Genomic DNA, 15,900 nt, shown 5'->3' with positions numbered 1-15,900 from the left:
TTTGGTTGGCATGGTGTAAAAAAGAATGAAAGTATGGAGTCGACAATGATACCGAGGTAGCGGGGCAGGCTGGTTCGCCTTCTCTGCCACTTCCACTGTGAACAATGGAGTTGAAGATCACTAACTATATTCAGACAACTTGTCGGTTAGTTAAAGCTCTGAGGCAGCTCTTTAAAGTTTAACACCAGTGTTAAATTAACTCTGGTGCGAATTTATACTATGTATTAATCAGGGCATTTTTGTTGAGTATGGGCTTTTGTGGTTTTGTTAGAAAAACTGCAAAACAACAAAACTGCCAAAGATTGGAAACATCATATTTTGCACTTCACTCTGCACGGACAGATAACTTTTAATCCAAACCGTTAACCAATTGCACATTTTTCTGTAGACACAATACCACACTATTGTGAGGGCTCAGCAGAGCCTGTTAAACACCCTCCAGCGCTGCACCACACATTGTGCCACTACCAACCCATCATCTACAACGCGCGCTCTGTGCCAAAGTAATGTGTCTGTAAATGGAGGCATGTAGGAGCCAAAATCCAAATTAACTGACCTGAAGCAGACCAGGGATACTGGCTGCTAGCGAGAACCAGAAGCTTTAAGAAAATCTGGACTGCCAGAGAAACCATCTGTGTGCTGTGACTGCATAAGCTCCATCAGCTGTGCTGTCACCCTCATCTCTACACCTCAAGCTCAGCTTCCATATTTGAAAACCAGGCAAAGGCAGAAGCAAACAGCGGATACCTCTCCCTTGCAACATTTGAATTCATGAATGGTAGACTCTAAGCATGAACAACAAATAGATCCGGAAAATACAATGTATTACATTAGGCATTTACTTCCAGAAAAGTGCCCTTTCATTGAGTCAAGTAGTCTGTTAAATATGAAGAATGGAAGTCAACAGATTCTATAACCATGTGAAAATAACAGATATTGCTTTTACAGTTTTATTAATACTATCGCATTATGGTATATTAAAGTGCATAATTTATTTTAACATAACATGACAACTTCAATATTGTTCCAAGCATCTTATTCATTAAGCGAATAAGCTATGGTTATGTCTTTGAAGATTAGATATTTGCTTTTATAAACTCGTCCTCAGCATGGACAGTATGTTTTACCACTGGGAAAATCCATCTAGAAGTCACGTGATGTCTATTGCAGAATCTTCCCGGTAGAACGGCTCTCAGTCTGTTTGTTCAAATGGAGCAACCCTCCCACCTACCGGAGGAACCCCGTGACAGCGGTAGGTGTTTCAGTTTAACAGGCGACCGTGTTAAACGGCCACTTTCTACCGAAAGCGTCGGTTGTTGTCGCAGTGGCGACATTTATTTATTTATTTATTCATACTTAAGTCATTTTTTTGTCCTCCATATGAACATACCGGCTTGACAGGAATTGAAAAGTTTAAACACTGCGGTATTGACGATGACAGCTACGTGCCCCTATTTTCAACAGCAGTAGTAACAACCGACGCTTACGGCAGAAAGTGACCAGTTAACACGGTCGCCTGTTGAACCGTAACACCAGTACAGAAAAGGCCTGTCACAAGCAGCAACACCTGGAACCTGCTCAGTCCACCTTCAGGTGAAGTTAGCAATGAGCGCCTTCATGCATTTTAAAAGCTGCGGCTCTGTGCTGGTAACGGGGGCCGCCCGAGGTCTTGGGCTGCAAATAGTCGACACCCTTGCGAGTGGAGGTTTCAGCCCCGGCAAGATAATAGCCACGACTAGGAACCCCGCAAACGCGCCGGTAAGCAAACTCCCTTTACAGCTGGCTAAGTAGCTGTGAAGCTAACCGCCTTGTCAACACGCCACATGCAGCGCTTAATCGATTAATCCGATTCACTACTCTACTCCCATTCGACTCGGATGGAGGCACATACAGGTAACGTAACTTTACTAAGTTAGCTAATGCAATACGGCTGAACTACACCGAGCCCCCCTCCCTCTACAGCAGGGGTCCCCAAACTTGTTCCTGTGAGGGCCAGATAACCTTTCCCTTCTCTGGAGGAGGCCGGGGTCAGAAAAAGTGTGACGATTGTAGTGGGTGCCTAAATATAAACATTTATTGTTTTCCGGAAAGCCACATATAACCAAATAATAACCATCCGGGATCTTCACAGAAAAAAAAGTCCGGAAAATAAATAATATCACTTAATGAAATAAATAATAACAAAATAATCTTCTCTGGGATCTTTACAGAAAAAAATTAAAATAAATAATAACCGCCACCGCCTCTTGACAGATGAGAGCATTGAACAAACAAATAATGGTTTGACCACTGCAGGTTAAATACCCTGCATTCTGAATCAACCTTTTCTCCATTATTCCGTTCTACTTCACAGGGGCTAGTCTAGGATTTGCGTGGCCAGACTGAAAAAAAAATCATAATGCCCCTCTGGTATTGTTCAGGGAGCCGGGCCAAATGTGGAGGCGGGCCGTATCCGGCCCGCGGGCCTTAGTTTGGGGACCACTGCTCTACAGCATATGTATTTATGAACAATGACATAATGTTTCTGACCTCCAGAAACTTCAGGAACTGGCAGAGAAACATCCCAACATCCACATCATCACTTTGGGTAAGGCAGCGACAAAAGCTTTGTTGTTCATAAACAAATGTGTGCCATGTATTTTTACAAATGGGTTCTAAAATAACCTAAACACAATCCAAACTTTAAAATACAAAGCATGTTGTATTTTTGATAAATGAACATGTTCAATTAATGACTTTTTGTTTCTTTGTTAAGAAACTAAGTTCTTACGCACACACCAACCAAAATCTAACAACACAACTACTTGTTTGCACGTTTTAGGCCCCTGTATGAAAATTCCATACTGACCTCTCTCTAACCACAAGATCTAGTTGTATAATCTGGGTGTCACAATAAAGGTAACGCTTGTGTGATTTGTCCAGATGTGTAAATATCCCTATAAATGTTGCAGGTTTAACGTAAATGATGACGACACACCGCTCTCTTTTTTTCCATTTATTTTAACTGATTTGTAGCGTTGCTGTGTCTGTGCACTAGATGTAGTGAACCAGGAGAGCATAGAGAAGTCTGTGGAAGAGGTGGGCCAGATCTTACAAGACGAGGGTCTGAACTGCCTGATCAACAATGCAGGAATCAATGTGATGGCCGACTTTCAAACCGTTACTGCAGAGATGATGATCGAGAACTTCAATACCAATGCTGTAGCTCCTCTAATGATCACCAAGGTAATCTTCATCATTTCCCCCCTGTTATAATGGGAGGGGAAACACTGATATCTTTGTCATTTTATATATTTAGCCTTGGTTTTGTTAGTTTGAATAAAAAACGCAACTTGGGAAATTATGATTGCACGGTTTAATCAATATAATTATCTGCAAATTTCTAATGTTAGGGGAAACATAGATCTTTCCTGCATTGCAAAGGTTGAGATATGTGAGAGAATGGAACAAAAATCCTGATTAAAAAAGGAGGCAGTAGATTTAATCACTAGGTATTATAACATATGTATAATCAAGTGTTTATGTAATGTGTCCACTAACAGACAACATCTTGAGTGCAGCTCAATCATTGCAATAGTAAGTCATAACCTCTTTAAACCTGCAATATGGTCTGAGAAAAATGGATAATATAGAGAAAAATTTAAGATTTGACAATCATATAATTTCTGAGATGTTTGTACAATATTTATAAAATCTAGGGATAATGTTTTGCCCCCTCAGGCCTTCCAGCCTCTTTTGAAACAAGCTGCATCTAGAGGAGGAGCCGGCATGAGTATCCAGAGGGCCGCGGTCATCAACATGGGATCTCTGCTGGGTTCTGTGGAGCTCAACTGGGGCGACCGGTCCAACAACATCAAATGGTACCCCTACAGGACGTCCAAGGTATTTCTACCAATCGACATTCAGAGCTGCTTGATTCCAATTGGTGAACAAAAGTTCACGTACATACAACATGTCAACTCTGCTTTTGTATAAACCGAGACAGGTAGCTTGGTCTACTTTAAATGGTTGGATATTTAATTCCTCACCAGGTAAGTGAAAGAGCGTCCCACTCTTCTGTTTGAACTTATTCTAAGGACAACTTTCTTAAAGATCAATGTGAGATATCAGCAGCTCTTTCCACACTCTCTAAAAGGGATCAACTATCGTGCTGTTGTCCAAAACTGTACTGTAGAGGGTTTCAAGGCTGCATTGTTTGTGTCTATCGCCTCAGAGCGCCCTGAACATGGTGAGTCGCTCTATGGCTGGTGACCTGGAGCCTGATGGGATTCTCTGTATGGTCATACATCCTGGCTGGGTTCGCACCGACATGGGGGGTCCTGAGGTATGTGTACGCACACGCACACACACACCTAAACACCTGAGTTGGACGTGTTTGTGTACAGCGGGGCAAATAAGTATTAAACACGTCACCATTTTTCTCAGTAAATATATTTCCAAAGGAGCTAATGACATGACATTTTCACCAGATGTTTGTAACAACCCAAGTAATACATACAAAGGAGTTCAGAAATAAAGTTATGTATATTAATGTGAAAATGATACACGCTTACTGATATTTATTCAATACAAAAGCCTTTGTTGGTAATGACAGCTTCAAGACGCCTCCTGTCTGGAGAAACTAGTAGCATGCTTTGCTCTGGTGTGATTTTGGTCCATTCTTCCACAAAGAGTCTTCAAATCTTGAAGGGTCCGTGGGCCTCTTCTATGAATCTTGATCTTCAGTTTTTTCCATAGATTTTCAATGGGATTTAAGTCAGGTGATTGGCTCGGCCATTCAAGCAGCTTTATTTTCTTCCTTTGAAACCAGTTGAGTTTCCTTGTGTGTTTGGGATCATTGTCTTGCTGAAATGTCCGTCCTCGTTTCGTCTTCATCATCCTGGTAGATGGCAGCAGATTTCTGTCAAGAATGTCTCTGTAATTTTGCCCATTCATCCTTCCTTCAATTATGTGAAGTTTGCCAGTACCAATGGCTGAAAAGCAGCCCCACACCAAGATGTTCCCACCTCCAAACCTCACTGTAGGTATGGTGTTTTTAGAGTGATGTGCAGTGCCATTTCTCCTCCAAACATGGTGTGTATTATGGCATCCAAACAGTTCATTGCTCTCATCTGACCACACTACATTCTCCCAGTATTTCACTGGCTTTTCCAAATGTTGTGCAGCAAACTGTAAACAAGCTTCAACATGCTTTTTGGGACGTGTCTTGTGTGACACCTCGGCAATGAGACCTTTTTGTAGGCCATCAGTTGGGACTGAACCAGCTGATATTAATTTGCACTGACAAGGGTGTGGATTGCTTTTTAATTACTGAAAGTTTTCAGCTGTTGTCTCTGCTTTCCATACCTTGTTGCACCTCCCTTCATGTGTTCAATACTTTTTCCCTGTGTCATTTCACATTATTACACATAACTTTATTTCTGAACTCATTTGTATGTATTGTGTTACCAACATCTGGTGAAGATTTCATGTCATTAGCTCCTTCGGAAATATATTTACTGAGAAAAATGGTGTGAAAAAACGTGTTCAATACTTATTTCACCCGCTGTATGTGTAATATCATCATTGTTTTGACATTTCCAAGAAGTGTGTCTTGACTAACGTTTCTTGTCTCTTTTCAGGCCCCACTGAGCCCAGAGGAGAGCGTCTCTTCCCTCCTGTCTGTGATTGGAGGATTGACTGAGAAGGATCACGGGTCGTTTCTGAACTTCAGCGGAGAGATTTTGCCTTGGTGATTCCTTATTCATAAGCCCGTTCAACAGATCCTAATGGCTAGATATTTTTATTGTGTTCATCTTCAACTAACAAAACAAGCAACGTTTTTTTTTTTGAGGGTCCATACTGTACAGAGATGCTGTTTGACAAGTTTGGCCCTACATTTCTATGAGTGTGTCTTCTAGTAAAAGAGGTCAAAACAAACACGTTTACCCTTGTTTATTTAGTCCTCAACCACATTCCTTCTTTCACAATCTAAGTAGATGATGTCCGACGTGGAAGTTTAGTCAAAATGTTTGAGCACCAAAGTTTGGGCTCCACGCATAAGGATCCTTTGGTGTCCCATCAGGGTGACTCAGCGTATTGTTTTTGGTAAAGAGAACTTTCTTGATACATTTCCTGTTTCCCATTGTGCATTTCTTTCAGAATGCAGTCCTGCAAAACGAAAGGTGACGAGTCTGAGATAATGAGAACAATGAAAGCGTAACGGAAGGCAAATTACATTTAACGTCCTTTGACCGTGCCAGTTGAGCATCTTATCACAGTCAGTTTACAGCACCTGCTGGTTTGGGTACAGGTGCCCGAGAAAGCAGAGCGCAAGTCGAGCGCTCTACTTCAAAAATGAATCAAACGTATTGAAGTTAGAAAAATTTGAACTCATGATACCTAAAGGTGCAATGTAAATGCTCTTTGTCGTGTATATAATAGAGAAAAAGGACTGTGTAGGCAGGATTCTGTGTAGACGGGGGCAGTTCCAGTGCTACCTCGCCGCAGGGGCCTGGCTCGATTGTTGAAGCCATCTGACCGCAACACGGGAGTCTTTAAGAGGAACAGAGCAAAGAAGAGTGCATGCCATTCAGATCTAATCAAACCAGTTTGCCTAGACTGCTGTGCAGGAAGTCCCGTGCGCTGTGTGTGGAGAGTGAGAGGAGAGAGGAGGTGTGCACACAGCACCTGCAACGACAAGGTGCCACTTTGGCCGTGTCTTGCTAACTAGTTACTTTATGTTTTGTGAGAGAGCCCCGCATTCATTGCGTGGGAAGATTCTTGCATTCCTGAAGGAAAAGATGAACTTGTCATCACATACTACAGGTAAATGTTTTTGCGTGTCCTTCATGTCCTTCAGCTTTTAAATATTTTTAAACGTTCTGAGCTCATTTATCTGAGTTACTGTGTGTTCTGTGGACCTCTTTTGTGTTAATGGGAATGCTACTTACAATTGTGTAGGCTTTCTCCTGCAACGTCTGTGTTGATTTACATGCAGTATGAGCAGGACAAGTGCTATTTGACTAAACCTTTCTGATGGCAGATAATCATCTCTTTCTGGACATGCTCCAGTTGTTCTTTTTACCTAAAAGAATAATGTCCCCCCCCCACAAAACTTTGCTGCAACATTTGCAACGTAATGAATTTAATTTACAATCAAGCGTATTTATTTCATACTTTTTGCTCATTTGAACGCCATCCAGCCTCTTTGCTCCAAAGATGAGAGGTTATTTTAAAACATTATGGATTAAAGATGGGGAATAAACTCACTCAAAATCATCAAGCCATTGTGATTTAAGACACAAAAAGTAAACTAGCTTGATTTGATTTTGAGTTTTTATTAATCTATTCTCCTTAATGTTTTCAATGTATACATTTTAGTATGAGTCTGAACACACTTCTCCGTTTACCTTTTTTTTTACGTCTCCAGTGCTTTCACTGGTTATCCCGTTTTCATTGTCCGATTACAATGACTTGAGGGTAAGTCCCATGGGCAAAGTCTGCATCCAATGCTGACTTACAGAAAGGCCCAAAATGTCTGCATGAGAGCGTCAAACAGGAAATTGATTGGTGTCCAAAAAAAAAAAGAAAGCCCCAGTTTACATTTTTGAATAATTTGCTGTTCACTCATATTCATTTCATGGGTCTGAAATATCAGGAAAGCAGCATGTCATCACTTCAGAGAAACTTGATGATTGAGTAAATGTTACATAATCATTCTTGCGTGACTTTGTGTGAGTGTCCCGGATCAGGGCTGTGTGCACAGTTGTCGTATGCAGCTTAAATGCTGACGAGAACCCGCAAGTATGGAAACTTGACTTTCTATCCACTTCTGCTTTTTGTTGTAATATTGGTGCTGCCAACAGACCCGATCTGGTCTCCCAATCTACATCCCAGTGCCCTCACGTGGTCCATTTCTGTCATTTTGCAGAGGCGTGTTTTGGCTACATGCGGCTGGCGAGTGAGAAGTAGGCCAATGGACTATCTGCCCAACGAGTGGCTGCTGTCGACTGTTGGAGAGCTGAGGATGCCGTTCTCAGACGCGGTCAAGTACTCCATCTTGGGCATTTCGGTCGCTCTTCTTCTACTTGCGCTGTGCATCTTGGTATGGCAGGCCTTCAGATGCTGCACCAGCAGGCACACCACAATCACCCAGCCAGATGCTGGTGAGTAGATCGGATTACGGTACATATTGGTGACGGCAGGTGTCTGACCATGAAAGTTTTTACTAAATGCGTCCATGGAGTTTGGGTCTGTCCGCAGCCGTCCCCCCCTAGGGTTCCTCCCTTTTGCTCTTCTAAAGACTTTTTGTCTAATTGTATTCCTATTGCAGTAAACGGGGATCCGCTGTGCTCAGGCAAAAAGTCAAGAAATATGAGAAACTACTCAGGAGCTCCATGCACTAGGGTAAGACAAATGGATAGGAGAAGTGTGGATAGAATGAGTAATCTATTAAGGGAAACGGATGTTGTTATAACCTTTAATGTAATTTGTGCCCGCTATATTGAATCCGGTGGCCCGAAGTTCAAAGCAGCCCCCTAAACTGTCTAAGCCACACATCTTCTTAAAATACCCTGACTATAATACCACTTCATTTAAAAAAAAAAGCTAACTCAGCCTCTTGCTGCAGGATGTCTTTATTGACTATTTCTATCCTGGCAATAATGAGATTAAACTGCAATATTATATCAGCAAGAGGAATCCGTGTTGATCTACTATATCCCAGTCCCATTTTGTTTGGATAGTCAACTGTTTACTTTGTATAGACTGACTTGTGTGGCTGAAGATCCTGCTGCGTTTTTACTGTTTTTGAACTGTTTTTATATACAGTCTAGGGTTATGTTGGACTTGTGAAAAAAAAAAAGAGTCAAAGGCTGGATTCAAGGTGTGCCGGATAATACAATAATGACAAAGTGTCAATGCCTTATCAAGCATTAAAAATGCCCTCATTGTCAAGTCATTATCTATACTTTATTATGACAAGTCATTTGTAAAAGATGTTATGATGTTTGGCATTTCTGTTTTTTTTGTCCAGACCCTGAAGTCTGTGGAGATGTTCTACAAATGCCCCATTGTCTATGTAAATAAAGATTAGGCTGAACATGTTCAAACAAAGGATTATTGATGCTCTTCACAAGTTAAATAAAAACTGGAGGTGCCATAGTGACAACAATTCCGCCAATGTTATGCATGCTCCACAGATGGAGAATGTCAGCACAGAGGTACGCAGACTCAGCCGCTGTTTGTCGGGAGCCTCGTATCTTGCCTCAGGATCCAGACAAGTGGATGGAGAGGAGCAAGAGGCCATTATAAAGGTAGGACATTTCTGTTTTTATTCTCATTCAAAGGGCACAGGCAAATTTTGGATTATTAAAGTCTTTCTTAAGAGATCATGAAGGTTTTTTGCAAATTGCACCGCCATATACCCAATAGCTGTCAATATATTTCAGTGTAAACCAAGGATGTCTCACGGTGGCACTTGATGAGCATTCAGGGGGTTGAAACAAAGATTGACTTTTTTTGTCGCTTGATTAGCTTTCACATGTTAACATACTGAATCAGTTCTCCATGCTCTTGGTACTATACCGACCGATACATTAGGTTACTTGTGTCTTTCCTAACACGTCCTCTTGTTACCAGGTCGATGGATCGATTCGTTTTTCCATCTATTATGACCAACTCCAGTCCCACCTTGTGGTCACCGTCCTGCAGGTGGAAGGGCTTTTGGGGCCAAGCAAGACATGCAGTCTCGAGCTATTTGTTAAGCTGAGACTCATGTGGGCAGGTTCAGTGGGAGTGGAAGTGGATGACTGTACGGAAGAGGAGGTTTGCCGTCTTTAGTCACCACATGCAGTGTGTTAGTCAACAAATGACTTCATAAAGCAAATTATTGGATAGAGAAACTACAGCAGGTAGTGTGTCTTTGTTGTGTGTGTGTGTGTGTGTGATGGTGTTGTGGATTACTGCCCGCAGGACGAAGGGACTGCACCCATCTTGTGGACGGTTCTGCATGAGTGGCGGACTCGGGTTGTGAAAGGCAGCTGTAACCCTTTATTTGGAGACCAATTCAGCTGCATCATGCAAGAGGACAAGGAGCTTCATCACATAGACCTCAAGATGGAGGTACGGCAGTTAACTAATCCTTGTCCATATATCTCTTGAATTATTGGAAATGCTTTTTGACAGTTGATAAAGTAAGCTTCAAGTAGAAAAAAAGGAATGTCACATGTGTGATGATGTTTTTAAACTGGTCTGTCTATCACGTGTGCCCCTCAGGTGAGGCACTTTGATAAATTCTCTAGACACACAGTGTTGGGAGAGGTGCGGGTTCCTCTAGGGCAGCTCAACATCTCCTATCCTCTTGAGCTACAGGAAGATCTGAAGACACCCCAGAAGGTACAATAGGACACCATGTTTGCAAACACACACGCAGGTTTCCATTGCCATCTTTCAGTTGAGAAGTATGAAAGACTTTCTTTAAATTCTTTAACACTTTTTAAAATATTGAATTCTTGAAGGGATCAGTTAATATGTGACTGTAGCAGTCTTGTTATGAATATTCAAATAAGTGACAGGGCATTTGCAGAGTTAATAGAAGAATAACTTTCTTCGTAATCTAAAACAAGTACATATGGGTAAAGTGAAATTTGTATTAGTATACCTACTCTGTTTAAAACTATTTTCTAATTGGGATTAGGGGGATTGCTTTTTGCTTTGCATTTATATTGATTGTTTTTTCATGTATTTCTACTGCGTCTACACTGGTTTCAGGATCAGGAATCAGGAAACGTTTATTGCCATATTATGTTGGACATACATGGAAATTGTCTTGGCGGTTGGTGCATGACAAAAGTTTAATAAAATATATGCTATGGGTTAGTACGCTAAAACTTAAGCTATGGGTTAGTAGGTTAGAGGAGAAAAGATAAAACACTTTTAAATACCCTTACCATCACTAAATCAAAGAAATTCTAGATCCAATGGAATATATTAAATTACATGTTTACTGTAGAAAAGAATGTTTCATTTTGAGTCCCACATTTCATACTGCTCATTTAGTATTCTTTATAATACCTGTCCAGGCTGGTGTCCATAGTCCTGCTAAAAAAACAATTTTCTTTACATCCTATAGAAACAAAACTTATGCACACTTCTTTCTCTTCCTATTATCTGGACAGGATCTTGTAGGAGAGGTGCTCCTCACTTTAAAGTTTCTTCCCACCTCTCAGAGGCTTGAAGTTGGACTACTTAAGGTCAGAACGGTCCTCACAGAAATACGCTCAGCTGGAGGTAAATATCTAACACCAGTTTAAGAATCAAGACATGGTCATAGTGTCATACACAGTCCCTGATATGCCCTCTCTGTGTTGTACAGCCCTGTATGCCAGGATCAGTGTGCAGTGCAACCAGCACAAATTGAGGTACCAAAAAACCTCAGCTATGGCCTATTCACTGGTTACAGTCTTCAATGAGGTACTCATGTTCTCCCTGCCAGAGTTTCCCCTGGAGCAGTGTAAAATATCAGTTTCAGTGTATGAGACTCACATGACTAGAAAATTACCCAAACATCTAATTGGACATTTGACTTTGGGGAAGGAAGAAAATTCACAAGACAAGCATTGGAGCTCAATGATGTGTTCAGTTCGCCAGCCAATAGCAAAGTGGCATGGCCTACTGATTTGACTGGTATGTAAATACTCACCGGCAGTGGTTTGTTGTCCACACCTGTTTGTAAATTACTAAAAGTTGTAGTGCTCATGTGTCAACCTGAGGAATCTGTGCCTGCTTAGCAGTATGCCAAACATCAACCCCTTCCCAACGGCTCATCACATGTTAGCACTCATTATTGTTGAAGATTATTTAATTTTTTGCTCAGGCTGTGCTTAACTGTGTCACAGTTATCTGCAATTCTTTTGTGCTTGTTCGAAAATCACATTCTGCGTTAATAAATCTCTGAAAGTTCAGTCAATATATGCACTGTTAATGGGAGTGTTGAACAATGGTTTATCTGTAAGGGAAAGTAGAAAATAACTGGTCTCAACCGAAAATCTTACCAATGTTAAGTAGCCTCACTGGATTAAAACAAAGAATAAGAACACATTTACTCATGGTAGGGCTGGGTGGTATAACCATTCAACCGGAAGCAGATTATATTATAGTATAGGTTTTTTTTCATATCGGTGTACAGCCGTAACGAATGATGTTCATCAGCAGAGAGCGTATTTACTTTTACACCTGACTGCTACCAGCCGCGGTTGGACCTACATCCTGTCACAACATTTTGGGAAAGATAAACAGTTTCTAACACTGATAATTAGACATTTTTTCAAAATTGCCCCTCCGAACTGCATGCTGGATACAGTTTCCTGTCCTTCACAACAACAAGAAACCCCGTAGCTACATGAATACACGGAAAAGAGCGATTCAGGAGGAACAGCGAGAGACTAGAGATGCACAATCACAACTTGTGTACATAAGATGAACTACTGAGTTAAACACATTAAAACGGATGTGAAAGTAATTTTTGGTAAGGCCATTTACTTCTCACTATGACTTCATGTGGGCCGGACCAATAAAATCAAAGCCGAGCTGCACACCCCAGCTGTGCTGGATGCTTAACACCCCTGCATTAAAACCTCCTGTTTGGTGTTTTAGACTGAAGGGTGCTTTTGCCTTCAGAGTCTTCCCATTAGGAAAATTAACTCTAAGGATTTTGCTGTGTAGTATCCGTCCCATCTCTCCTGAATTTCCTCCCACTGGATAGTCGGGCAGCTCTGAACTCAGTCTCCGGCGGAAGCTTCTGTACAATTGGAACGGAATTGTTTAATTTAAGCATACAGGAGTATTCAGAAAGGTTCTTGACCAATTTATATTGGTCTTTATGTAGAATTATTGGGAAGAATGTTTTTAGTACAGGTCAAATATGGAGAAATTATCTATTTGAAAATGTACTGAGCAGCTAGAAAATGGGTACCACCCAAGGGTGTAACTGGGCATTCTTTGGGGGAGTTGCATCACACGACATGGAGCTCGACATGGAGCTCTCCAAGAAGGGTGGGGGAATTGCTTCCATGCCAACATCTGGTGCAACGACGTAACAGGGATCCTACATTGCTCTCCTCATCTGGAATCTTTTATCATTAACTGTAAACCCATTTTCTCTCCCACGAGTTTGCTTTATTCATCCTGGTCGGTATTTACATGCCGCCCCCGGGCAACATGCAGGGGGCACAGTGGACACGCGCCACCACAGCGTGTGGAGCAGACCAACCCGGACTCCTTGGTTATTTTCCTTGGGGACTTTAACAAAATAAATCTCAGCCATGAACTTCCTGAGTACAAACAATTAAATGCCCAACCAGAGAGGAGAACACTGTTACACCAGGACGCGTTGGGATGGAGAGGCCCCTCAAGGGCCGGATCCGGAATTTGATTGATTAAAATGTTTAATCATTTGACAGGCCTACTTTAAAGGTAAATATTAAACATTTGTTTCAACACTTTAACATATGGACATCTTATTCATACAATTTAATATATTAATGAATATATGTAGAAAAATATTCTGTATATATAACTTCCATATTGTAACTATTATAAAGATACAAGAAAAATATAATGTAATATATATATATTAGGGCTGTCAAATGATTAAAAATTTTAATCAAATTAATCAGAATTTTCAGTGGATTAATCATGATTAATCACACCTGAATCCTAACCATTTTTTCTTTCTGAAATGCATACTAAAGATAAATAACAGGACACAGATACATAATTATCATTATTATCATCATTATTATTTTTTACATAAATACATTTTATTGATATTTGATGTTTTTTTTAAATAATCAAAAAAATAATGCACAGATTATTATCAAATAATCAAAGCAATGTTATTTGATAAGTTTTATGACTGATTTCCCTGCATGGCTCTAGAAGGGTCTCGAGCCTCTGCAGTTTATCCCACTCTGCTGTGAGTTTGTGCTCCTGATGGTCAAGGGCTGCGATGACCAGACATGACCAGACATGTCAACCCTCCCGATGTTTCAAAGCCCCTCCCGAAAATCTCCCGGACCGACCTTTCTCCCGATTTCCACCCGAACAACAATATTGCTGCACCACCCGTCACTGGGCGCGCCGTTTCAGACCGCACAATGATAAAGGTTACACCTTGAAGTCGAGCGCAGCGATTAGAACAACTGGCGCTGCAAAGAAATCCGCTAGCACCCCCCATTTGAGTGTGAAATATTCCCATACCTTGGAGGATTTAGATCGCATTTGCTTCTCTTTCTCCGCATGTTACAGAACAGTATTACGGGTCTCTCCGATAGTCTTTCCTCAGTGCTGCAAAGCTCTGCTGGGCGGAGATTTTTTTCTTCTCTGTTCTGCTGCGCAAGAACCGGGGGGGGGCGCAAACAACTTGCTGAACCTGACGGCCTGAAATATGCCTGCAGGTGGCAGTAATGTGTTGTATAGGATGAAGTGCATTCCCTAGAAGAAGAATCACTTTCCTGACCTGAATCATTTGTCACGCTGCGCATGCGTGAAATGCGTCAAAAAAATTGACGTAATTAACAACAAACAGCTAATTAACGACGTTAACGCGCTATTTTCAGCCTTAATATATATATATATATATATATATATATTCATCCTCTAATATATTTATATAATATAAATATTTATATAAAATAGCTTTTATGTATATATGTATATATATATATATATATATATATATATATATATATAATATGTTATATGTTAGGCTTCTAGGCAGGCCACAAAGACCGCTCTCCTTGCTGTCTTAGAGCAACTCCACACTGCTACAGCCGCCTCTCTGTCCTCATCCTTCTGGATTTGACACAGTTAAACACCAGATCTCTATCGCCACCCTTTAGGAACTTGGTGTCTCAGGCTCTGCGCTCTCCCTTCTCTAATCCTACCTTGATGGGTGCACCTACTGGGTAACTTGGAGAGGATCTGTCGGAACTTTGATCTCTTACTACTGGAGTTCCTCAGGGTTTCTTCCTTCCTGTGCACCCTCCTCTTCTTTCTCTACACCAATTCTCTCGGCTTCTCATTCGCTCACATGGTTCAGAAACTCAGGTGGTGGCACGGATCTCTGCCTGTCTGACTGATATGTCTTTGTGGATGTTCGCACACGACCTAAAAATCAACCCCCGACAAGACTGAACTAATTCTCTTTCCGGAAAAAACTCTCCTACCCAGGACCTGACAGTTAACTTTGGCAACTCTGTGTTAATGCCGACTTTGACTGCTAGAACCCTTGGTGTGACACTTGACAGCCAACTCTCCCTGACTCCCCAAAACAGCTACAATAAGATCCTGTAGGTATACAGGATATACAGGATCATATTGTGTATATGTAAACTAAAGACAACTTGAGAATATACATGTCTCACAAAGATGCATTTGATGTGTTTAATCACGCCTGTCGTAGCACATGCTTGAAAGCAGTGCTATTTTTGGGTAGTTGGACCAGCAGTCGCAACTTTCTGCCGTGGTTTATCAAAAGAATGTTATGGGTTTTAGACAGGTGTCACTCCTTTAGACCATCATATCGTTGGCATCAATGATCCTTCGAAGACGGGGGGTGGGGTTATTGTAAGGCAAGAATCGCTCAGTGGTCAAAATTCTATTTTTTTAATATATTTCATGACTCAAGTCCAGCCCACATGGTTCAAGGCTAATTTAGAGGATGTGATGAGCCATTTTCAAATAATGCTAATATATTTGGAAAGAAATTTCAATATTAACACCAAAATGTGTGTGTTTCATCAAAGCACAGTATTATAATTTAGCACATTCAGAAGGGTGGCTATATTAAAAACTAAGGATTTCAACCCACTAAAACCAACACAGAAGCATAGCTGTTTACTAAAAATACAGATTAAG

The 15,900-nt window shown here is 41.1% G+C and overlaps 2 protein-coding genes across 2 annotated transcripts; both read left to right on the top strand.

The window, feature by feature from the left end:
- The first annotated feature begins 1,406 nt into the window (after positions 1-1,406).
- Positions 1,407-5,893, top strand: si:dkey-12e7.4 (uncharacterized protein LOC558132 homolog). Its single transcript, XM_037450748.2, has 6 exons — positions 1,407-1,758; positions 2,536-2,587; positions 3,038-3,225; positions 3,721-3,882; positions 4,214-4,324; positions 5,622-5,893. The coding sequence occupies exons 1-6, from the start codon at positions 1,606-1,608 to the stop codon at positions 5,733-5,735; spliced, it is 780 nt and encodes a 259-aa protein (XP_037306645.2). The 5' UTR covers positions 1,407-1,605; the 3' UTR covers positions 5,736-5,893.
- A 392-nt stretch (positions 5,894-6,285) lies between these two features.
- On the top strand, positions 6,286-12,436 carry syt19 (synaptotagmin XIX). Its single transcript, XM_037450757.2, has 9 exons — positions 6,286-6,807; positions 7,913-8,147; positions 8,315-8,388; positions 9,183-9,296; positions 9,622-9,807; positions 9,955-10,104; positions 10,258-10,377; positions 11,160-11,271; positions 11,357-12,436. Exons 2-9 carry the CDS (start codon positions 7,958-7,960, stop codon positions 11,662-11,664), a joined length of 1,254 nt encoding a protein of 417 aa, XP_037306654.2. The 5' UTR covers positions 6,286-6,807; positions 7,913-7,957; the 3' UTR covers positions 11,665-12,436.
- The last annotated feature ends 3,464 nt before the right edge of the window (positions 12,437-15,900 follow it).

The sequence above is a fragment of the Pungitius pungitius genome, chromosome 6 (genome assembly GCF_949316345.1).
Source record: "Pungitius pungitius chromosome 6, fPunPun2.1, whole genome shotgun sequence".
NCBI classification, from domain to species: domain Eukaryota; kingdom Metazoa; phylum Chordata; class Actinopteri; order Perciformes; family Gasterosteidae; genus Pungitius; species Pungitius pungitius.
The sequence above is the reverse complement of the archived record's forward strand: the minus strand, read 5'-3'. Positions and strand labels throughout refer to the sequence as shown.